The 24,988-nt window shown below is 42.5% G+C and overlaps 1 protein-coding gene across 3 annotated transcripts in view; it reads left to right on the forward strand.

Annotated features, from left to right (window-relative positions):
- The window catches only part of LOC138964916 (alpha-aminoadipic semialdehyde synthase, mitochondrial-like), a 63,143-nt gene that overhangs the window by 26,394 nt on the left and 11,761 nt on the right, over nucleotides 1–24,988 (forward strand). For all 3 annotated transcript variants that reach the window (XR_011455245.1, XR_011455246.1, XM_070336988.1), the window contains exons 8-22: nucleotides 16–290; nucleotides 696–807; nucleotides 1,134–1,193; nucleotides 9,294–9,364; nucleotides 16,538–16,659; nucleotides 17,468–17,597; nucleotides 18,172–18,282; nucleotides 18,680–18,788; nucleotides 19,616–19,692; nucleotides 19,975–20,038; nucleotides 20,952–21,119; nucleotides 21,881–21,976; nucleotides 22,572–22,687; nucleotides 23,144–23,232; nucleotides 24,597–24,773. Coding sequence is in view for 1 of the 3 variants with exons in the window: in XM_070336988.1 (XP_070193089.1) it covers nucleotides 16–290; nucleotides 696–807; nucleotides 1,134–1,193; nucleotides 9,294–9,364; nucleotides 16,538–16,659; nucleotides 17,468–17,597; nucleotides 18,172–18,282; nucleotides 18,680–18,788; nucleotides 19,616–19,692; nucleotides 19,975–20,038; nucleotides 20,952–21,119; nucleotides 21,881–21,976; nucleotides 22,572–22,687; nucleotides 23,144–23,232; nucleotides 24,597–24,773 (1,777 nt within the window). In the remaining 2 variants the exon portion in view is untranslated. The remainder of the gene's footprint in view (nucleotides 1–15; nucleotides 291–695; nucleotides 808–1,133; nucleotides 1,194–9,293; nucleotides 9,365–16,537; nucleotides 16,660–17,467; nucleotides 17,598–18,171; nucleotides 18,283–18,679; nucleotides 18,789–19,615; nucleotides 19,693–19,974; nucleotides 20,039–20,951; nucleotides 21,120–21,880; nucleotides 21,977–22,571; nucleotides 22,688–23,143; nucleotides 23,233–24,596; nucleotides 24,774–24,988) is intronic.

Here is a 24,988-nt window from a genome sequence, read left to right on the forward strand (position 1 = left end):
ATTTTCCTCCCACAGATTGCCCCCTATGCTTCCTGCCTCATCAACGGTATCTACTGGGCGCCCAACTCCCCTCGTCTGATCTCCATCCCTGATGCAAAAGTCCTCCTGCAGCCCACCGACGCCCCCTGGCTTCCGTCGTCACCAGGTTGTCCCCACTTGCCCCATCGTCTGCTGGCCATCTGTGATATTTCTGCTGACCCGGGCGGTTCCATCGAGTTCATGAAAGAGTGTACCACCATCGACTCACCCTTCTGCCTGTACGACGCTGAGCAGAACATGGACACAAGCAGGTATAAGATACTTCTGTTATGAAGACAATACTGTTGATATGGTATCCTATTATCCAGTCCTTAAAAGGCACAATAAGAAAGGCCTGTAGGACAGGAAGCAGCATCATCATCGACAAGACTGTCACTTTCATCTTCTTCTGTGATCGGGGGCTGTGACTCCCAAGTACACTCATTGGCACGAAAAGGAGTTACGTTCATGGCTGTCGTCCCCCCAAGTTCAGAATTTTGATCGCTTGAAACTTAACTGACAACGTTTCAGATTTAACTTTACAATTTTCAGTTGCTGCCGTCATTGTACATTCACATGGTTATAAGTGTTGTAAAAGTTGTGACTGTCGTAGCTGTTCTGGACGTTCTGCTTGAGCGAAATGGAATAATGTTCTCCTCTTTTTCTTGGCTTCACAGTTTTGCTGGAAACGGCGTTCTGATCTGCTCCATTGACAACATGCCGGCCCAGATACCGCGAGAAGCCACAGACTTCTTTGGTTCTCTTCTTCTGCCTTACATTCCAGAGATGGTTAGTAGCTTGACATGAAGGCGCTGCCTTAAAATTCTACACAAAATCCTCAGATGAACTGCATGTGACTTCTGGCCATCCACCATCTTTAAAATAGGGAAGAAGAGGCTTAGTCCCCGGTTGGCATGTATGGCAGTGGGAAAAGGTCTTTGTTCATAGTTTTATTCTGACTTTTTCCGATGTCTTAAATTCGTTTGCTGCAATAATTTGTTCGTATGAACATCATGGTAAGTTGGTGTTTCATTGACATTTTCAGACCTATGTAAGTTTTAGATGTAGATGTCAGCACATTTTACATTTATGTGCCCTTTCCTTTTACTCTGCAGCTGCGGTCAAATGCTGAGAAACCATTTGAGGAGTACGATGCTGACCCTGTTGTCAAGAATGTAAGTTGATTATGCACTTGCTAATTATAAATATTTGTGCCTGTGTTATTTTGTTTCATGTCTGTAGTTTTCCATTCATTGAAATGTAAATGATATACTGGAAAAGAACAAAGTGTCAACCAAAAAGGATCAAATCCTCAGTCATGGAATCTGCACACAAATCTTGGTTTGTGTGTGCTGGGGTTTTCTGAGGAATTGTTGAACCAATAACCTCTGTGTGTGTGTTTACGCTCGCGCATTTTTATGTTGCATGTATATATATAGGTATATATAGATTTCGACACTTCCTACCTTCATCCTCAACCTAGGCATGAGGTGAGGCAGGACGATTTCCGTTCGGTCGGGTTTCCGTCTTCCGGTTATCCCGTTCACCCTTCTGCCACAAGCAACTATGACTACTGTCTTTGTCCGTCTGTCGCCGCGTCCGACTCTCAGTCTTTCGTCGGTGAGCAGACGCGTTCTGGTTTTTCGTCCAAGCTTAAGGTGGCACTTGAGTTGGCGGCGGAAGTAACATCCAGATATTTTCCTGAGGGTGCATCGTCTTCGGCGTCTTCCGCTTCGGTTGCCCCGTCGGCGATGGATGACTTCCGAAATTCGAAGGAGGAGGACTCCTATTTCCGGTTTGGAGAGTCACCCTCTGTGGCTTACCACCTCTCTCAGGTTTTGGCCAAGCTGGCTCCTTCCGGCAGAGGGTTAGCTAATGTTCCGGTTCCTTTGCTGTTGGCGCATAGCCCAGCACCTAAATCTGCAGCCAGAAATTTTGTTCCTCTCACTGACGGTTACTTGTGTACCTCGGGGAATTTGGAACAACGGCTGGCCTACGGGCATCAAGGCTTTCAGCCTCAGCAACAGTCATCCTGCCCGTCCGCGGTGTCGACTAATGCACTCTCAGTTCCTGTGGCTTTGGATTTCAACTCTTCCTCCCTTCACCCTTGGCAAGAAGTATTCAAAGTCAGTTTGAGATCAACAGGACTGCCTGTTTCCGGCACCCTTGGTCAAACATACTCGACGGGTAACGACGTTCAAGATCACAGCCATGTTCATTCATCGGCGTTTCCTGTCACAACCCATGAGTACAATGAGTCTTTGTCTTCGTTAGACACGGACTCTAACACAGAAAAGCAGAACTGCGTCACACTTCCAGCCAAGCTTGGGCAAGCACTCGAAGCAGGTCATGCACCAGCAGCAGCCTACCCTTGGCTAACCGAATCGGAACAGGCCGTGATTCACAGCTACGGTTCATAGGAAGTTGAGCGTTCCCAAAGGTTCAAGGAACTTCAGGAACGCTTATGCTCTATCAAGAGTTTTTTCCCACCGAGAAGGACTCTGGTATGATGTACTCAGGCGTCACTCTCGCTTACCGTGAGGAAATAGGTCGCGCCTCTCTAGAGCTGACTTCTATCTCCTAGACCCTTTCGGGGCTCACACCATCCCAAGGATTCACATACCTTGGCATGATTTTCTTGTGGTCACCTGGAGAGTTCGTCCTCCTCAGTAACGAGTGGAAAACCTCAGGCACTGTTCGTTCCATGTCGACACTACAGCAAGCGCCTACTAGGACTCTTGCTTCCATCCTAGGTCAATTGGAGGGCTACTCGCTAGGGAAAATTACACTAAAACCTTTCCCGCTAGCGCTTTAGCCGCTCGGGGTTTCACCCGCTCAAGACTGATTCAAGTCTATTCCATTCAGAGCTGGTTTCCACACATGACCAGTCAGTGGTTGGAACCGAACTGGATAACTCAGGGTTTCCCTATAGCTACACAGACCCATTCACGGGCGTCTCTTTCCATGTCCTGAGCATCGGTCTTGGCCGACCACGGAAGTTAAGCAACTTCGAGCTTGGTTAGTACTAGGATGGGTGACTGCTTGGGAAACACCTAGCGCAGCGATTTCCGTTACGCAATTAACCAGCCGGTTATGTACAGCGTGCAAAACATACACGGCGCCCGCAAGAGAACTGCACTTTTAAGTGGTGCTCCTGTTAGCGCGATCACCACGGGCGGTCCCTTTAATAGGTTTTACTGAACGTCGCAGTTTCTCAGCGCACGCGGGAAGAAGATATCTTCCCTGACGTGGCAGCATTTTCAGGCTCGCGGGTTTTCTGATTAGCGAATCTTGGTGCATCTTATATGAGAGGACGCATATTCGTCGAAACTGGAAGTTATTTCCTTAGGTTTTGGTTTTAAGACATCTTCTACGATTCTTCTATGTAAGAAGTCTAGAAAATGCCAGAATTAGGCTCGACATTTTCTCCTGCCTCTAGCCAGCGAACAAGAGACACGTCTCTTCTCTGGTTCATTACGAACAATTTAGCAGCTACCTCATGGAGACTATGGTACTGTGGCTTACTCAAGCTCAATCCCATCAGTGCTTCACTCCCCGGAGGGTTACATTCCTGGTCGGCTGGAACTCCCTTCTTCAGAGATGGGATTTCCCCGGATTTTTCCGGATTTCCGGATTTTTGGGATCGCCAAGGATCGATTTTGAGATCGATCCAAATCCGTTGAGAAAATTTGGGGGGGGGGGGGAGGGGGGGGGGGGTGAGTCGTTTTTGTTTGGTTTTCCCTTCGACTCGGCGAACGAAATTATCCGTAAATCGATCGGAAACCGAATCCTCAACTGGTGTATTCTCATTTGGCAACTTCCGTTTTTCCCTGTTCGCAGCGCACACACGTGAGAATCTCAAAATTGTTTTTGAGTTTGTCTCGAAGTAACAACACAAGAAATGACTTTCCGCAAAATCACGAAGGCTGAGGAGCAGTTGGCTACCGATGTTGACAAGGGTTTGTCAAACCCATGGAACTTTGCTTGGTTAGATGAAATCGTCACTGTAAAAGTTGATCTCAATGGAAAGGCAACTGAAGTTGATGTTCGTCTCGGTGACGCAATTTCTAAGATCGATCGTGCCGGTTACGCATTCTGCAACCGATGCAAAGGAAAGCCGTTGAAATATGAGAATGGTGGAGTGAAAGATTTGAAAAGGCATATCAGCGGCACAAAGAAGCACTTGGAGCATGTGAGGATGGAAAAACTTCATCCATCGCTTGGTTCTAGTGCAATCTTCTGAACGTATCTATTGTTGCACTTACACCCCTGTTTCTAAAGACCACTGACTTGGCTGGTGTTGGCCGGTGATTGTGCTGGTGTCCAAAATATTACCTGCTTTGTGGTAAGTGTTGCTTTTTCATTTTATTCGGCGTTTTTTTCCAATTTAAAAATTCTTGTAAATAATGTTCGACTTCTAATAGTACAGCTTTGTTTTGTTTGTCGTTATTATTAGCACAATGACTAGAAAGATATAAATTTATCTTTCAATTCACAAAAAACAACTAACAATAAAAAAAACTTTAAAATATTAGCTCTGTGGTAAAGATACCAAAGCTTGTTTCTTTATTCAAGCATAAATTGAAAGTTCACAAATTCGTGTAATAAATGCATGTTTTTGTGTACTTTTTAACATTGAAATCTTAAAACATCTTCAGCTTCGGGGGGCGTTGCCCCCTGACCCCCATCAGGGGCTTTGCCCCTGAACCCCATCGGGGGCTTAGGCAGCCCCCGAACCCCTGGCCAATTCTTCAGGATTTTTTCACATTTTCCAATCCCATCTCTGCTTCGTTCGATCCAAAGGTAGACGCACAGGTTTTTGTTCGTTGTTCACACTGATACTAGCTTCACTACTCTCGTTGGCTCACGTAAGTGTAGCCTATGCGATCGTAACTTTGTCTGTCTGTGCGTGTGTGTGCGTGTGTGCGTGTGTATGTCTGTGGTAGAAACTTTAACATTTCGTCATTTGAAGACGTCACATTATGGCGTAAGAGGGTTAGACGTCACGCGAAGGAATTACTGAAAGTCTCAGTCATTTTGGCTCATTATTTTGAGCGGGCCGAGACTAGTTGGAAGGCACTATGGCGGAAAAGAGAGTTATCTTTTCATGTCTTGGCGTCTCAAATCTTATTAGTCAGAAAGCGCATGCACGTAGTCTCGACCAGCGCGTGGTGTGCTTCTTTCTGAGTACTTTACGTCACAAATTGTACTTTACGTACTTGATGATGACGTAAGTTAATTGTATGTGTTCTATTTCGTTGACTGAGCACGGCCGGGACCAGTTGGCGTGAGCGCTGGGATTTCGAGTTTCATTCGACATGTCAATGCATCGCAGTATGAAATAATACAGGTAGGAGGTTAGTCGATATCGACCAAAGTCGATAAGTGCATTCTTCACTATGGTATTGAGTCTGATTTCGTCGTCCATCTTGAATCAAAAAGCACTCTTCTTACAAAAAAAACACAACTTCGTTGTGAGCTACGGCGAAGCTTCGCATGTCAAAACTTGAGAAGCGATGTTGGGGTCAAAGTACCACGCCGTAGCTGCGGGTTTTTGGTATTAAGACTTTGCGAAGCTTCGTGTAGTCGACCACGGGCTCAATAAAGAACAGGCTTAACCTTTTAACTACCATACCGCCCGATACCGCCCGTCTTCCGCCATTGCCGCTATTCCCATACCGCCCGATACCGCCCCTCGCCGGTGTAGCGTCTGTTTCGGTTGTTTGCGGTTGTTGTGCGCGAGCAGTAGTAATAAGACGGTTGCAAATGCATTGTGGGATTGTCTCACTTCCGCCTTGTTTTTTTCCCATGTGCTTTCGATCTCTGTGAGAGTTACAATCGATCTTTTTTCACCAAATCTTTTGGGCGCTTGGTGCCGACATGGATTCAGATGACAGTGATCCTGATTTCATGACTATGCTTGATTATCTCCACGAAAATAGACATCAATTAGAAGATTCTGGCTTCGACATCAGCATTTCTGTGAACACTGCTGATCTGACCTACTTTGATCGTTCAATGAATATCAACAAGTGACAGCGAAACGGATGATATACCGGAGCAACAAGTAAGCGTAATTTTTCAACTTTATTGACAGGTAAACAGGTAGATAAATCATGATAACACTGCGACATACATACCACCAAGAAGAAGAACACATACTCTTTGAAGTTTGATCCCTATCCAATAACATACCAATTTTTTTTTATCAATCTGACAAAGAGAAACTGAGTAATAATAATTTAAACACGCATACCCGTTTTTGACCGTCTCTGCTCAAAATAACTTGGGAGCTGAGGGATTCTACAGAACAATAAACTTGGTAGTTAAAAGGTTAAGTAGGCTAGATCTAGATCTAGTGTCTCGCTTTCTTGCACAGTTTCATCTATGCTTACTGTGTGTGTGTATGTGTGACGGAGTGATTGAGTTTGTGTTACTGTTTGTCGATTTCTTACGTGAGCCTTGAAGGCTTCGCCTCTTGTTTTCTATTGAAGACAAGGTTCGTCTTCTTCTTCTGAACTTGCACAGCTCTCTTTTTAGAGTTATGACTGTCTTCCTGGATTCGCTGATTGCAAGAAGTTTTCACTTCTTTCGTCCGTCAGGAGCAAGACAGAGTCAGCGAGGTTGACGCTCTTTCCGGTCGTCCGGAAGACGTAACTCACGAAGCTTAAGGTCATTTTCACTCAGGTTTAGACCAGACTTTCTGGCTTTAAGCAACCGCTCAGTAGGTTTTTTAGCCAGGCGACTCAGACTTGGTCAACGGTCCCTTCAGGGCCTTAAGCCACTATACCTGTCTCGCATGCAACTGCTAAATTCAACAATGTTGCTCTTTATATCCTTTAACAAGAAAACGTGACCCTATCTAGGTGGGTTTTTTTACCATCATTGGGCAAATCTATGAGTGGTGAAAAACAAAAGGGGGGTGGGGAGAGGGGGCAGTCAGCCTTTCCTCCAGCACCTACAAGAGTGCACGATTCTAGAACTTGGGCATCGCCTCTAGCAGTCCTCAGTTCAGGAGGACTCTATGATGGAAGGCAGATGACGTTTCATCAATTTTGAGAAACGTCGTCGGAACTAGACAGGACATTTCCCGTTCTACACCCGCCTTGTGACAAGCAGGAGCGGGTCAAATCCACTTCAGAGTATATTTATAGGTTCCCACCGCCTTGTTGAAGCTATCTGCTTATATGTGATTCGGAGTAAGAATATGTAATTTAATCGAAAATGTTAATGATAAATTTTCATTTGATTAATATACTTACCCGAATCACATAGTGAATTCCCTTCCACCAACCCCGCATTATAGCTTCTATGTATTCTATAAAGTCGTATGACTTGCCACAAGCTGTGGAGCGGGGAGATAACCCCTATGGACTGGCGTCCTAACCGACGCACTAGTGCAGCACTTTTTTGTGGGGTTGCTTCCCTTTGAAGGGTAACGTATTTCAGACCTGTAGCATCTCAGACTGTGTCAAGGCTTATATGTGACCATCCACCACAAAATGAGTCGCATGTCACCTCGCGCAGTTCTGCGCTAGGCTTAATATAAGTCCGGGGAGTGTCTGGTAACAGTGTGAGGGTCACCTTAGTCACAGGCTTATAACTCAAACAGTTTTCGCTCTTTTCTAAAACGGTTTTCACCACTGGATAGAGCATAAAACACTCTTTCGGAAAATGTAAAAATACGAAAATCATACAAAGGTGACATGCGACTCGTTCCGTGGTGGAGGGTCACATACATGATTCGGGTAAGTATATTAATCAAAATAAAATTTATTATTAATATTTATTATTAAAATTTTTTATTTATATTTGACTGTCCCTTCTGTTTACTTGATGACTCGGTGCTTCTAGTCAGGACAATGTTCAGAAATATCTTTGCAACTCTTTTTGTAGTACAATGTTAAAACTGTTCAGAGTACATATTTGTATAATGTATGCTGTGACAAAATGTTTCTCAAGTAATTCATTGTGGGATATAGACAAAGATTTTAGTACTTTTACATTTTGCATCTTGTTTGCTCTCGCCTTCATGAGTAAACTCAGTCTTCTTCTTCTTCTTCTCGATCGCTCAGACAGGGACTCCGGAACTTCTGATGAAGTCTGCAGTACAGCGAAGACTCCGCAGGTTGCCGAAGATCTTCTCCTGAACTGGTGTGTCAGCAGACCATATTTCTGCTCGTAGTTTTTGGTGGATTGGACAGTGTTGGAGGAGGTGTTCCACTGTCATGTCTGCGATGCCACAGTGGCATACAGGCGTGTCCCCAATGTGGAATTTTGAGAACATGTGCTGCCTGAGTCTGCAGTGGCCGGTTCTCAGGCGCACAATGATGACCTGGTCTTTTCTGGAGAGTTGATAGTAACTGTCTCTAGGGTTGTAGTGAGGGTGTTGCTGCAGCCACCTTTTCCGTTGCTTCTCTTTTACAATGGTTTTTGCCTCACCAAATGTAACTTGCTGGTTCTCTTGTGGTAGCTTCCCTCCTTCTTTCGCCAGCCTGTCAGCTTCCTCATTCCCTTGTATGTTGCAGTGTGATGGTATCCATTGGATAACTGTTTTCTCTGTGGATTGCTGCAATGTAGTGAGGGCAGTTGCAAGTTCACTAACGTCCTGGTTTTGGGGGTTGGAGAGTGCTTGCAGCACAGAGAGTGCGTCAGAGAAGATGACTATCTTCCTGCAGATGGTATCTCCTGGGAGCATCAGAGAGTTTTTCAGCACACCAGCGGCTTCCTTCAGTGCTTCTGCCTCGGCCTTGTAGTTGGTGGAGAATTTCCCTGTTGCGATTGACTTCTTTATTGGAGCAGCATCTTTTCGACAGATAAGGATACCTCCACCGCCGTTTCGTGTTGCTTTTTCGGCTGATCCGTCAGTGTATGCGTGGGTCCACTCTTCATTTGGGTACGTTTGGCTGATGTACTCTAGTGTAAGCGCCTTCCTTTCTGCTTCAGACTGGACTTGTTTCTGCAGGATTCCTGGGACAGTTGTACATATCTCAGGGAACTCCTTTCTTTTCCAAGTTGGGAGTGTTGTGGGAATTGAGATTGGTGCAGCCGCTTGTTCCATCAGGTCTGGGTCCCGTCTTTCCAGTCTTCGTGCTTGGTGAAGGAAACTCTCCCTCTTCAGTCTGCATTTGGTGGGCATTGATGTCCGTTCATGCATTGGGTGTGCTAGTAAACTCAGTTAGAACTGAGTTAGGGGTGATGTCATTGCTCTGTTCTAAGGGTGACTTCATGGCTCTGTTCTGCGCTGACATTAAACTGCATTTCTTTGCCCACAGGCTGTCATCACATCTAACGGACAACTGACACCCAACTTTGGGTACATCAACGAGATGCGTCAGAAGTCAAAGTGAGTAAGCTCCCTGTAATATTTTTTGTTTGAACTTTGTTACAACTTTATATGATAACTTGATGAATGCAATGCAGAGTTCTTGGCTGCTTATAAGCCGTTATTACTGACCGATTGTCTCCCAGAAATTAATTTCTGTTTGGATTTACAGTACATGTACTTTGAAGTGTTGCATTTCTTCCCCGCGTCAGCTCACTGCAAAAGGGCTTGTCTGAACTGCTTGTGGCCAGTGCTATTCCTTCAGCATAATTCTTTTCTGTATGTTTTTTGAAAATGCTTTGTAATGTTTGTTTGATTTTTGGGGTGCATTGAGCATTATGGGCTTTAACGGAACGGCTTTGGTTTTTTTCCTGTTGCTGCTGCAAGCATTAGAGAGTATGTCTATATACCTTGTTCCCCTGGATAACAGAAAATTCTGAAAATAAAGGAATTCTTTCCACCAAGTAAGCCAGTCTATTTCTTGCACTGCGTAATCTTGTCTTTTGTTTATCTTTCCCTCCCTCTGATTAGATCGTCAGGTAGGTGAGTATCTCATTACAGCATTATACACACCGACTGCATGATGCCTTGAGTTGACAGCTCAAGGGCATCATAACTTATAGAGCTAACTTCTTGCAGTTGACTTTTAACAAACCATACTCAAACCTGTGATGTGCTAGCACAGTCAGAATAGGAAATTGCTTACAGCGTATACATCCGTATCGGTACGGGAAGACCATTTTCTCCATGGTTGTCACAAGGAGCTAAGTGCCAGCAAAGACCACTACACTGTTCAAGACCGCTCAGACCATCATCTTTTTGGCTCAGCATCTCGCTGAGAATAGTGTGTGTGAGTGAGTGTGTATGTGTGTGTGTGTGCATGTGTGTGTGCTTGTGTGTGTGCTTGTGCGCAATTGTGAATTCTGTGTGTATTCATGTGCGTGCGTGTTTTTATGTGTCTGCAAAACGTGTTACATTTGTCCGTGGTAATTTTGTCCTGCGAAATAGGTGGAAGGGATATTAAAAATCAAGAACCAAGTGTGGCGTTTTTCATGAAAGCGTAAGTTTTAGTCTTCCGTAGTTTCGGCTTTCACATTTTTCTGTCAATTTTAAGGACCCCAACAGGTTTTTGACTCACATGCGAAGCAAAAGTGAGTCTATGTACTCACCCGAGTCGTCCGTCCGTCCGTCCGGCCGTCCGGAAAACTTTAACGTTGGATATTTCTTGGACACTATTCAGTCTATCAGTACCAAATTTGGCAAGATGGTGTATGATGATAAGGCCCCCAAAAACATACATAGCATCTTGACCTTGCTTCAAGGTCAAGGTCGCAGGGGCCATAAATGTTGCCTAAAAAACAGCTATTTTTCCCATTTTTCCCATTTTCTCTGAAGTTTTTGAGATTCAATACCTCACCTATATATGATATATAGGGCAAAGTGAGCCCCATCTTTTGATACCAGTTTGGTTTACCTTGCTTCAAGGTCAAGGTCACAGGAGCTCTTCAAAGTTGGATTGTATACATATTTTGAAGTGACCTTGACCCTGAACTATGGAAGATAACTGTTTCAAACTTAAAAATTATGTGGGGCACATGTTATGCTTTCATCATGAGACACATTTGGTCACATATGATCAAGGTCAAGGTCACTTTGACCCTTATGAAATGTGACCAAAATAAGGTAGTGAACCACTAAAAGTGACCATATCTCATGGTAGAAAGAGCCAATAAGCACCATTGTACTTCCTATGTCTTGAATTAACAGCTTTGTGTTGCATGACCTTGGATGACCTTGACCTTGGGTCAAGGTCACATGTATTTTGGTAGGAAAAATGTGTAAAGCATGTGAGTCGTATGGGCTTTGCCCTTCTTGTTTTTGGTGTCATAAACGTGTTCATTTGCGTTTTGGCGTGACTTAGGTTAACCAGGCATATGCATGCCGTAGGAAATTGTTTTCTTACCTTCCCTCACAGGGTTTAGTTTATTTCGGAATCGTTTTGGGCCATAATCCGACGAATTTCGTGGCTGAAGCAAGGCGTTTTCGCATTCCGATCTGGCGGCCATTGTATCGCGAAAGTCAGCGAGAGTACGGAAGTGGTGAATTCTGGTTAAAATTCCGATGACGTCACAAACACTGAAGCAACTTTAGCTGCTGAACCTTACAGTTTTGAGCCTGGGGGTTAAAATCAAGGGTCTGCGCGCCCCGTGATTAGTAATTTTTTTTACAAATCACGTTAATGCTCCTGATATTTTCTTGTCATCTTCAAAGTCAAGGCACAAAAACAAAATCCCTTGACTTTTGGGGTAGCGCAACTGTTTATGTACCCCCCGCGGGTTAGGGGGAGTCCCATATTGGTTGGGACTAGAAAGAATTTACCCGATGCTACCCAGCATGTCGTAAGAGGCGACTAACGGTTCTGTTTCTTCTCTTCTTTTGTCTTATTTCTGCCTTACCAGTCCTTTCACCTATATTTCCTTCCAAGAAAACTCTCCCTACTATTCCCTGCAGTTTTCCAATTCTTTTCTTGTTGATGTAGTTTCGCTGGTTTCTCAACAATAGTGTTGTTGTTGTTGTTGTTGGTTTTTTTTTTGGGGGGGGGGTCCAGCCGATTCATTTTCACAGCCCATTCCTGCTTGAGCCTTGAGTCGGATGGAAACAAATGAAAAGTCAAGCCCGGCTGCAGAAAAGACGCAGACCGAGCGTCGCTACTTTCGCTTCCGATGCCTGCATGTGACGTCACAGCTTGCCACCGCGGGGATTTTGAAGTCTCGCGTAGCAGACGAATTTGGCCGCTTTTTGAGCATGCATTTTGTGTAAAATTAGACTGATGCAACACAAAACCTCTGATTTACTGTTCGGTTTTTGCATCTTTAGATGCTTACCTATATCATTAAATCAACCCCAACTGCTTTAGCTGAGCTTAAAAAGAGCCTGTTATGGTCCTTTAACTTTAAGGTGTGTTTTCTACATACATTTAAAGAATATAATCTGTTCTTTAACTCTGTTGACTTTGGCAAAGGAATTTTGTGTTGTTCTTTTAATTTTGTGCTTGCTTTAATCTTATTTAGCTTTGCCAATGACTATGAGTAAGTAACATGTTGTCAAAATTACGCAATTGCGTGTTTATTTGTGCACGCATGTAGCGTTATTTCAATATGTTAAAAGGTAACTTTTTGTTACCAAAATAAAGTACTTTAAACACACAAAGAATAACAGGAGGAAAAACAAACACAAGGAAAGAAAATATGGAAACAATTAAAACAAATTCTAATTGCTGATGAATGCTGACAAAAATAGTATATTCCGAAGTGTAACATGGTGTGCGAGCCAAGGTTGAAATGGCAAAACTTACTGCCAGCATGCATCTTACTAGTTCTGTCAGCTCAAGAATCACTTGAGCAATAAACCGCTCTCATGCTGTCTGTTTCTGTCAGCTCAAGAATCACTTGAGCAATAAACCGCTCTCATGCTGTCTGTGTGAGCCTGTGGGGAATGTCATTTCATGTGTAGAACAAGACAACGTACTACAGAACAATTAAGTCATAGAAAGCTGACAAAAACTATATCGTAACTTTTCAAAGCTAACAAGTGTTTAATTAGGCCAAATAAAAATAGATGTTGGTTTAGGATAACATGACCAAAAAAGATCGGTCGGTAGGTCGGCCTTTTTTCCTTTTTCTTTCTTTTTTCTCTCGTAAATTTAGCCGATTTTAATGGAGGTTACTTCCCTTAGTCTCGGTATGGTTCGCAAAATGTGCCAAAAGTTTTTGTGTTTTTTGAGAAATGAAAAAAAAAAGTTTTTGGGTCGGCGGGAAAAAATAGGGTTTGGTCGGGTTACCCTAAACCAACATATTTTTGTAACATTTATGTTTTGGTTTTGGTTTTGTTGTAAAGTGTTTATGATTGTGTTCTATTCCGTCAATGGCGTCATTCTGGAAATGATGTTGTTATTGCTTTTGTAAAGCGCTTTGTGTGTTCGAAAGCGGTATAGAAATCACCATTATTATTATTATTATTTTATATATTTTTATTTGGCCTTAGAATGCAGACATAGTCTCAATGGTGAGAAAAAGAGGACTGTGGCTGCATTTTAGGCCCTTTAAAATGGTTTCCGTTTGCCTAAGGTACATGTACTGGAATTTGTGTTTAAAACAAGTTAAAAAATCTGAAAGAAATGAGGCAGAGCGCTTTTTAAAAGGGAAGTAAGCGCTCTAAATGCAGACAGCATATTGTGTACCGTATTTTTCGGGTTACAAGGCACTACAGCGCATAAGGCGCACCCCCTTCTTTTAAACAAAAATTGTAAACCAGTCACCCATTATGCGCAGGGGGCCGATAGGGCGCACCAAAATTGAAAAAGTTGGGGGCTCGTCCGGGATCCTAGCACCTGTTGCTAGAAATTTCAGTCACCTCAACCTAGGCAAAGTCCTTTGTCCTTTTCCCTCAGCAAGTTCGATCGCTTTCAACTTGTATTCTGCATCGTAAGCAAGTCGCTTCGTCTTCGGCATGGTTGCTGTGTGACTGTGTGAGGGTGTGTCATGAAATCAAACTGCCGAGAAATGTGACGATCAGTGTGAGTTGTGTAAACAAGTGCTCACGGAATTTAAAAAAAGGACTACCGGTATTCGAGATGGAGGTGAGTTCTTGTCACGTTTTGTTCCCCATGATTTTTTCCCAATTTTTGTTTTGTTCGTATTTCATACACGGATTAGGCGCTTCGTTATACAAGGCGCAGGGGTCAAACTCGAGGAAAAAAGTCGCGCCTTATGACCCGGAAAATACGGTAATACTGTGAGCATAACTCACATTTAGAGTATGCATTTAGAGCACAACTTCCCTTTGTTTATCAGATCTTAAAACAGGTAAGTTGTAATGATAACAGCACTTCTTCTTTTGCCTTTTTGTGTTTCATTCTTTGTCTGATGTGGTAACCCTGCAAGTAAAACCAACTATGTGTGTGTCAATTTATCTATTCAAAATGTTTGTAGCGAAAACCGTTATTTATATATGCGTTGAAGTTATGTACAAGTGAATTCTTTTATTGTCTGTTTCTTCATTTTTGAGTCACTTGAGAAAAAGTGACTCTATGTAATCGGTCAGTGTTAGTCTGTCCGGCCGGCCGTCCGGCCGGCCGTCCGTAGACACCACCTTAACGTTGGACTTTTCTCGGAAACTATCAAAGCGATCGGGCTCATATTTTGTTTAGTCGTGACCTCCAATGACCTCTACACTTTAACGATGGTTTCGTTGACCTTTGACCTTTTTCAAGGTCACAGGTCAGCGTCAAAGGAAAAATTAGACATTTTATATCTTTGACAAAGTTCATAGGATGTGATTGAAACTTTGTAGGATTATTCTTTACATCAAAGTATTTACATCTGTAGCCTTTTACGAACGTTATCAGAAAAACAAGGGAGATAACTAGCCTTTTCTGTTCGGCAACACACAACTTAACGTTGGGCTTTTCTCGGAAACTATAAAAGTGACCGGGCTCAAATTTTATGTGAACGTGACTCATTGTGTTGTGAATAGCAATTTCTTCCTGTCCATCTGATGCCTCATATAATATTCAGAACTGCGAAAGTGACTCGATCGAGCGTTTGCTCTTCTTGTTCTCTTTGTTTTTGAGTTTGTTGTTGAATTGAAAAACTTTCTTAATGTGGATTTTGCAACATTTGTAGTGGTTGATTGTTTTTAATATTTTGGCTGACATTTTTATTCTGTAAATTGAATTTGTAAATATGTTTTTAATGAAATTGTTTGGCATTCATGAAGCCAGCTGGGCATTATGGAATTTGTCTTCAACTTTTAGTCTGTGAATTTTGAGCAACGAGTCTGCTCATTTGAAGAAAATGATTGAAACTGGAGAATTCTGAAATGTACTCACATGTGTGAGTGAGAGCTAGAGAAATAGCTGTTTTGAGGATTGCATTGATGTCAAACTGTTTTAAGGATTGCATTGATGTTGGAAGTTTGTGTTCATCGATGAAAAGATGTATATTTGTTAAGAGTATATGGGAACACACAAATATTAATTGCAGTACACTATATATGTCATGAGGGGTTTTCATATGGCATTCACATTTTTAACAAAAGTGATTATTGGGGTGCTTATGAACGCTGTGTATGTCCCTGTTGTCACTAAATTCAACTTGTACACCAAATGAAAGTGGAATATTTGGCCTTTGTATCTTTAACACATATATATGAGCCCCCTTTCTTTTATTTCGATTGCTAATTTAATAGTATGTACATTTCTGTTCGATTTACACCGTAGTATACCTGTTGTTTTAGTGAGACACCTACATCCACACCCCACACCCACCTTAACCCTGTCTTTTCATTGATGTCGTTATTTTTAGTTACAGAAGCAACTTTTACGGCTTTTAAACAAAACAACAGTGACAACACACGTGTCAGAACATACTAAACTACATGTATGTGTATGTGTGTCTGCACATGTGTCTGGTTGGTTTTTATTTTATTTTTACCGTGCCGTGCCAAGATGAAATCCTTTTGCAAAATTGGTGAATAAATATCTTGTATCTTGTATCTTGTATCTTGTTTAATCTTGCATAGTTGTTTCCTTCTTAATTCAAAGGTCAGAGCTTGAGTTTGATTATTGATAGGTGTTCAGAAAAGACAACAGTGGATAAGTTGAAACTAAATGGCTTGTCTGATAACTAGACATACAATTCAATTTACCAATTCTCTAATTCAAAACCATTTACTATATATATTTTTGTAAACACCACTTTCTGTTGTTATTTTTCCAATGTGAGTGCGTGTCTGTATGTTATAAGTGTTTTCTCTTTTTCTAAATGCTTTTTGACAGTCTTTTTCCCCACTGAATAGTTCATAGTTTGAACAGCTTTAGTGTTGCTTTAAAAAAAATATATATTATTCGTTTTTAATGTTTCACATTTACTAAGTGTGTATAGAAGAGTTATACATGTATATGTAGACTTGCACACCATATGTTTGCTTTGAAACTTAGACAGCCCTTTGTTAGTTTCAATCTTAGTCAAAATGTTCTTTTTTTTATTGTAGCATTTTAGTACAGAAATGAGGACTGCTGATGAAAATATACTTCCTTCATGAAGTTCTTACAATTAACAGAGCGCTTAGGGTTTGAGGGTACAATTCCGCACAAAAACTAATTACAAATCAACTGTTTACCTGTGTGAGCAGGTCGGCACACAAGGCAGCCATGGGGCGAGCTAACAAGAAGGTTCTGGTGTTGGGCGCAGGCTATGTGGCGGGTCCGGCCATTGAGTATCTGTCACGAGACCCATTGACACACGTCACCATTGGTATGTTCTTCTCCCTGCTTTTTATAGTGTATTTGATGGGTAGTCAGTGATTGTGTTATCTTGACATTTCCGGAATTTAAAGACTTCAGTTAAAATTGTTTCCCAAATTTGTTATATCCACCATTAAAGATCACCCTTGAGACCCTCAGATTGCATCAAATTTGATGATTTTGTATCATTTTGTAACAAAATAAGAAAATCTGAGGTGGATAGCATGTTTTGAGGCTTTTATTACAATGTCACGGTCTCCAGCCTGATGGGCTGTTCCTCCTCCCCCATCCGCTGCAGTCACCACCACCACCTTTTCTCCTCCCCCATCCGCTGCAGTCACCACCACCACCTTTCCTCCTCCCCCATCCGCTGCAGTCACCACCACCACCTTTCCTCCTCTCAGCCAAGCTTTACCCTTTGAAATGCATAATAGCGTAGTGGTTAAGACATCCGCTTCCCATGCAGAAGGTTGTGGGTTTGAATCCTTGCCGTTTTTGGTGGGTTAAGGGTAGAGATTTTTCTCACGTCAACTTATGTGCAAACCTATTAGTGTCTTATCCCCCTTTGTGTTTACATGCAAGCACAAGACCAAGTACAGACATGGAAAAGATCCTGTGATCCATGTTATAGTGGGTAATATAGAAACACAAAACTTACCAAGCATGCATCCCACGAGAATGGAGTATGGCTGCCTGAATGACTGTCACACATGTAAAAACCTTCTCATACAAAATCACAAGTGTATGTGGGACTTGCAAGCCCATGAGTGCGGAAGAAGAAGTTTCACCTCCTGACAGTGAGTGTTATTGCTTTGCAGTGTCGCAGCTGAGAGATGAGCTGGACACAGTGAATGTTGCCAAGGACAACGTGGATGTCATGCTGATGGACATTCAGCGCAATCCAGACGAGCTCGATCAGCTCATTCCTGATTACGACGTCGTTGTCAGGTATGCTAGCAGTGGCTTTAGAAGACTCTTCTGTGTTGTTCAGATTTGGACAAGTTTGTATGGTTACGGTTTTGGCTAAGAGGGATTCTAAAGCAATGTATCGGTGGAGTAGGCTTTTCACGATTGTAGAGCTGAAATATTTTGCTGACTTGTCACAAGACTTGAGGCCGTATGCAGGCCTTTGTCACTGGCTATGAAGATGTAATACACCCGACAAATCGTGAGGCAAATTAACTCAAACCGCTAAGCAGTGGGTGCACAGTCAATTTGTACATTTGCAGTGTTTTATATGTGGGATGGAGTGGAAAAAACATGATAGACACAGACTGCAGACATTGACAGGTGTCTGTTCAACATGTGCATCTCAAAGTTAAAGTTAGAAGAAGTAAGACATAAACAAACATAAAGCGATTGGCAAAACTCACACAAAACGCAAATGACAGAAATACATTATGATAAATATTATTACTTTTAGCATCAAGTGTTGTACTTTTCTACATCTGGTTAGCAGTTACTGTAACTGAATGTGTTGCTCACAGCAGACTATTGTAGCCATGGACTTGTTTGATTTCAGTTTGCTGCCGTATGTTATGCACGTGGACGTGGCAAAGATGTGCATCAAACATGGTGCCAACATGGTCACCGCTAGCTACGTGTCACCTGGCATGGAAAATCTGCATGACAGGTAAGTTTTTTGTCCAGTAAGAATCAAACAACAAGAAGGGTTAAACGATTGGAACGTCTAATTCAGGACAAAACAATTCAACAAATTAAACGTTCCAATAATTTCATTTGGAATGTTAGCATTCTATTTGTTTCGGTTGTATGTGTTTTTCTGTTGTCATATTTTTGAGAGAAGTGTGATTCTTATGAGGGCAAATGTTCATGAAACCATGTGAAAATGAAAGCATTGTTGCAGAACTTGGACATTTACCTGTTCCTTGTTATCACATTAACTTTATGAACTGGAATTAAGCAGTTCTACCTACTCTTCCAGAGTTAAATTTCTTTTCTTTCAAGAACTATTAAAGTCTTATAACTGAAGCAGCTAAAAGTGCTCATTGTCTGTGGTGGTATTTCAGTGCTGTGGAGAAGGGCATCACCATCATGAACGAGGTGGGGGTGGACCCAGGCATTGACCACATGCTGGCCATGCAGTGCTTTGACGAAGTCAGACAGCTGGGCGGAAAGGTGAGATCTTGTACAGATGACACAGCTAGGCTCTGAGTCTGAAAAGGGGTTACAGAAAAGGGGGATGGGGTGGGAGAGGGGGATTGGGTGGGCGTGACGAGGGGGTAAGAGTTTTGGGGGGGTGGGGGGGGGTCATGTCATGGAGGAGAAGAATCGCAATAATATTGATTCTTTGATTCAAAATCTGCTTGTGTGTGCAAAGTTAAAGCAACTTCTGAAGACAAAAAGGATGATTTGGTTCAGCAACTTGTTCAAATGATTTCCATCACAAATGCAGACTCGATGAAATGTTTTGGAGAAAAAAAGTTGATCTACAACAGGCATCTTTACAATGGTATGCTGAGAGTAACTTTTCGTCAAGTTATAAAGCTATTTAAAGCAGGTCTATAATATGTTAAAAAAAATGGTTATGAGCGACAAAGTCCGGAAATAACTGTCGGGTTGTAGAAGAGCTGTTTTTCCTTTCCATACGACATTGAAGGCCAATCACTAGAGAGCGGTGTGTCTCCACTCTGAGGGACGCGATCACATTGGCAATGCCAATAGTCGGCTCTGATGTGCGAATGAAAAGAGCATTGTATTGAGTGGACAGTGCGGGGAGCATAGATCAGAGCTAATTCTCACTGGGATGTCAGTGACGTTCTCATGATTTCACTGGCACAAATCGCTAACACATTCCTCGCTAGTGATTGGCCCATAATGCCACGTATTGCTTACCTCATGCAGTGTTTCCAAGCAAAAGGCAGGAAAAGCAATTCTTCCACAACCCCCAATAATTGACTTTTATTTCCGAACATCGTCAATTGTTTTTGTATGTGTGTGTTCAGATCACATCCTATGTGTCATGGTGCGGTGGCCTGCCTGCCCCAGAAAACTCCGACTCCCCTCTGCGATACAAGTTCAGGTATGTAGTGCTGTCACATCATGTCTTCTGCCTGTGTGTGCGTGCGCACGGGCAAGTGTGAGTGTGTGCGTGCACGCGTACGTACATACATGGGAGCATGTGTGTGTACATTCATGCATACGTGTGTATCACATGTAGAGGAATAAGGCAAAAGCAGGTCTGCACATCAGTTGACTTGGGATGTGGGAAAAATCTCAACCCTGAACCTAAAGACGCGATTGGGATTTGAACTCTCAGCTTTCCATTTGGTTCAATTAAAATTTGTTCATATGTCTGTTTCAGCTGGTTCCCCAAAGGAGTGTTGATGAATACTCTGGCGTCTGCTCGCTACCTTCGGGATGGAGAGGTGAGTGTTTGTGTGCTATATATAGATGTCCAACATGGCACACTTTGACATTTCCATTGGTGTTTTTTTTAACACCTTGCAAATTTCTTCTGGACAGTTACAGGGTACACTTGACTGTTTATTTGTTAGATAGTTAAGGTGCATATTTTTTTGGTTGAAAATAGTTTTGCCATGCATAAAGCATGTGTTATTGAATACCATTTCTGGTCCAACAATCAGGAGCTGAGATGATAAACAATACTTAAACTTCAGGCCGCACATGTAGGCATAAAATAAGATGTGTAAAATATGGGGTATATCAGCGTAAAAGCTATTCATTTCACTACCTTCAGTGGCACCTGTGAAGTGAGGCTCCTTGGGTGAAAGGACACTTCACAAGAAAGGACACTTTCTGTCATCCCTTCGTCTGTTATCTGTACTGTCATTGCAGGCCACCTACAATGTAAGGACACTTGTGGCTGTTCCCAAGGATGTCCTTTCATTGCAGGTAACACTACATGTATATAACAATGAAGTGGACAGACTGGAGCAAATCTATTTATTTATCTATTAGGGGGTCCGGTAGCTCAGTTGGTAGAACACTGGACTTGTGATCCTAGGGTCCCAGGTAGCTCAGTTGGTAGAGCACTGGGCGGGTCATGGGTTTGAATCTGGGCCAGGACGGACACGGGTCAACTTTATGTGCAGACCTGGAGACGGTATCCATGTCCATCCCGTGTGTCACCTCTGTGGCATGGACAAGACCTTGGTCATTCTGCCACAAGTGCAGGTGGCTAATTGCACCTAAACAAACCTGGGTAGCATGACTGTGGCTGCCAGCTTTCCATTGTGAGGAAGCAACCCGAATTTCCAAGCAATGGGACATAAAGTGAGTAATGAAAATGAGTAAAGCTGTTTATGATTTACTCTTCAGGCAGTGGAGATCCCTGGCAATGGGGGTTTGATGGATGCTACAGAAGAGCTGGACTTTCTGCCTGGATTTAACCTGGAAGGGTTCCCCAACCGTGACTCTACACAATACGCGGCAGCCTACAAAATCAAATCTGCCTCGACTGTACTCAGAGGTACCCTCAGATACAAGGTGCGAAATTAGAGGGTGCTAATATTAATGTTTTTGTAGTCAATAGGTTTTGTTTTTAGTTCTGTGAAGCCTAGCTTTGGAATAAGATGATTCTGATTTAGAAGAAAATTTTGATTTGTGAAATATTGGTTAAAACTGATTGAATTTAAAACTAATTGCAATTATGGGTTTTCAGTTGAAACACAGAAGGAAATTTTGATTTGTGAAATATTGGTTAAAACTGATTGAATTTAAAACTAATGGCAATTATGGGTTTTCAGTTGAAACAGCTGACTGTCTTGCTTACATGTTTACAATGCATAGGACATGCCTGTTAGTTTCCAGTGACAAACTATGTCACTGACAGAGTGTCAAATAAATGATTTCACTCAAGACTACTACAATAGTAAATTTGTCTCAGTTTTCATCACCTTATAGTTAGAAAGATACTATGCACAAGTTAGTTTGAAGGATTGCTTCATGTTATACTTGATTGACAGGAGATGATTTCTGATGTGTAGAGAATTATTTTGATTCTCACAATACGTGTACCATGGCATGCGTGTCACATAGGGGTTCAGATGTGCAGATAATTATGTTTGATTGTCACAACACGTGTACTATGCCTGTCACACAGGGGTTCACCAATGCAATGAAAGCCTTGATGCAGAGAACTATGGTTGATTGTCACAATATGTGTTCCCTGCGTGTCACATGGGGGTTCAGGTGTGCAGAGAATTATGTTTGATTGTCACAACACATGTACCTTGCCTGTCACATAGGGGTTCACCAATGCAGTGAAAGCCTTGATGGCTCTGGGGTTCCTGGACAATGCACCACACGCCAACCTTCACCCTAGCGGCCCAGACATCACATGGGTGAGGCTTTGGTTTTCATCTTTTTCTTTCTTTCTAATTGTGTCTTTTTCCTCGTTTTCCTCCTCCTCCTCTTCCTCTTCCTCATAGCTTTTCCCATTCTTTGTCCTCTTCATTTTTCCTTTCCATTCACCTCGTCTTTCTTCTCCTTTATCCTCTTACAGACTTACTCTCATCCTTGTCGTTGTCCTCGCAGCTTCTCTTCTTCTTTCCTATCTTCTTCTATTCCCTGCTGATGAAAAATGTAAAGAATTTGCTGGAATGTGCACACATTGGCAAGCATAGAAGCGTGATGAAGATGCTCAGCAGTTCATTAGTGCATTAAATTCTACATGTCTTTGTCACTACTTAGGTAAAGAGAGGGATTAGTAAAACATGTTGCATGGAGCATTTTCTGCAGAGAATGTTTTTCTTAATTGTTTTCATGTAATCCACGGAGGTTATTTTAATATAGTATAAATCAGTTACACTATATTAAAATAATTTCAACTTTTCTTGTTACGTAGTCGTTCCCATCTGCTCACAAACATGGAAAAGCGATATGTTTTTAAGGCAATTGAGAGTTAGGTATATGATTGTGTCTGTGTTGTTTTTGTAGAAAGGATTCTTGTGCCAGGCATTTGGCAAGTCCCAGAACACGCTGGCAGAAAGCATCATGGATCTTATTTCAGAAAAGGTCCGTGGTGACAAGCAGCAGCTGGATACCATTGTAAAGTGAGTGACAATAGTTACCTTAGAAATGTGCAAGCCAAATAATAAGCCCTAAGAGCATGTTGTTGCAAAGAGGCATGTGGTGGAAGAAAAGTGACAACATTTTACCTTTGGTTTTTTTCTGTCTGGCTGCTTGTGGGTGTCTTCAGCATCTCTGCTTGCATGTTACTTCAAGTTTGAAATTGTTTCAGACCCTTAAAACATGTTTGGAAATTGGAGTCCGTTTACATAAAAATTGATTGATAATTGACAATGAGGGTTTCATGTTCTTTACGCTGGTGTGTGTGTGTTTGGTGGTTGTTTCTGGTTGATTGTGTTTGTGTGTGTGTGGGTGTGTGGGTGTGGGGGGTGGGGGGATGCATGCCTTAGTGCATGTTTCTGTTTCTGGTCTTTTTTGTATGCATGGGTCATATTATACCTCATTCAGCAAGCACTAACTTTTCATGATATCCTTTTCAGCCTTGGCCTTTTGAGTGATGACCTGATTGACAAGAAAGGAACACCCATCGACACCTTGTCCAACTACCTGGCCAAGAGACTGGCCTATGGTGAGTACAGTAGTACCCCCATTTTAAGACCCTCCATATAACAGAACGAGACAGCCATTGTTCTCTGCGCTAGCAGTCAAGGTGAACAGTGACTGTTGAGATCCGTGTCAAATTTCATGGTTTGGTCAATAATACAAGTAATATTTCCGTGTTGATCCATTTTTAAGTGACAATTTTGGTTAAACTAGAGTACCAGTGGATCGCTCCAAGTCTTGCCTCTACCCCATCGATCTGTCCAGTTTGGGTGACCGTCTACCCGGAAATTCCCCTCCCCCCCCAGTGCATAGCACTGAGACATATATACGCAGGGCCCTCTGACCACTATACAAGGTTACGATCCTATGAGAGGATGTAGGACAAATGCTGCTCCTTTAATCCACAGTTTATCCTTCATCTGTCTCAGTTTCTCTTAACCTTCCTTTTTGTCAATGGATGCAAGAAGTCATTCTCATAATTAACACGAAAGTTTGTCATGCTTGTAATGTTAATTCTCCTTCTAATTTCTCAGTTACTTTCTTCAGCACACACAAGATAATCAAAGATTCTTAAGGGCCATGTACAGTCCTGAAAATCATTCTTTTTTCTTCTCGTTCTTGAATGCCTTTAACTTGAAGATCAGGGGCTGAGGTGCACAAAGCAAGATTGGGTCCCAGCCAGCTGGATGTGAACCAGCTGCCAGTTTTGATTGGTTGAAATAGCAAGATTGGGTCCCAGCCAGCTGGATGTGAACCAGCTGCCAGTTTTGATTGGTTGAAATAGCAAGATTGGGTCCCAGCCAGCTGGATGTGAACCAGCTGCCAGTTTTGATTGGTTGAAATAGCAAGATTGGGTCCCAGCCAGCTGGATGTGAACCAGCTGCCAGTTTTGATTGGTTGAAATAGCAAGATTGGGTCCCAGCCAGCTGGATGTGAACCAGCTGCCGGTTTTGATTGGTTGAAATAGCAAGATTGGGTCCCAGCCAGCTGGATGTGAACCAGCTGCCGGTTTTGATTGGTTGAAATAGCAAGATTGGGTCCCAGCCAGCTGGATGTGAACCAGCTGCCGGTTTTGATTGGTTGAAATAGCAAGATTGGGTCCCAGCCAGCTGGATGTGAACCAGCTGCCGGTTTTGATTGGTTGAAATAGCAAGATTGGGTCCCAGCCAGCTGGATGTGAACCAGCTGCCAGTTTTGATTGGTTGAAATAGCAACACATCTGAATTTCAATGAATCGGACGCTGCAGCTGCATACTACTCAGTTGGGTGGGACCCACTTTTGCTTCGTGCATCTCAGCCCGCTGCTTTCAAGATGAAATGGACAGTCTTCTGTAAGTCCTTCATAGGTTCGTACAGGTTTTCCTGGAACAATATTGTTGTTATTGACAGGCCCTGAGGAACGAGACATGATCCTCATGCACCATGACGTGGAAGTCCTGTGGGCTGACGGTCAGAAAGAGCAGCGATGCATCGACATGGTCAGCTACGGCGAGGTCAAGGGATACTCTGCCATGGCCAAGACTGTGGGACTGCCCACCGGCATTGCTACCAAGATGGTTCTGGACGGTCAGTATTGGCTGCAGATTCGGATAGGATGCATTGTGATATACAATGCATGATGCAATTCAATATGATACAATATCATACAATAAATATACCATTGATATAATGCAATGTGATTAAGAATACATGATACAATTCAATATGATACAATATCATACATTACAATATACGATGATATGAGACAATTAATATGATATGGTACGATATGATAGGATATT

Source organism: Littorina saxatilis, linkage group LG4 (assembly GCF_037325665.1).
Source record: "Littorina saxatilis isolate snail1 linkage group LG4, US_GU_Lsax_2.0, whole genome shotgun sequence".
Classification (NCBI taxonomy): Eukaryota; Metazoa; Mollusca; class Gastropoda; order Littorinimorpha; family Littorinidae; genus Littorina; species Littorina saxatilis.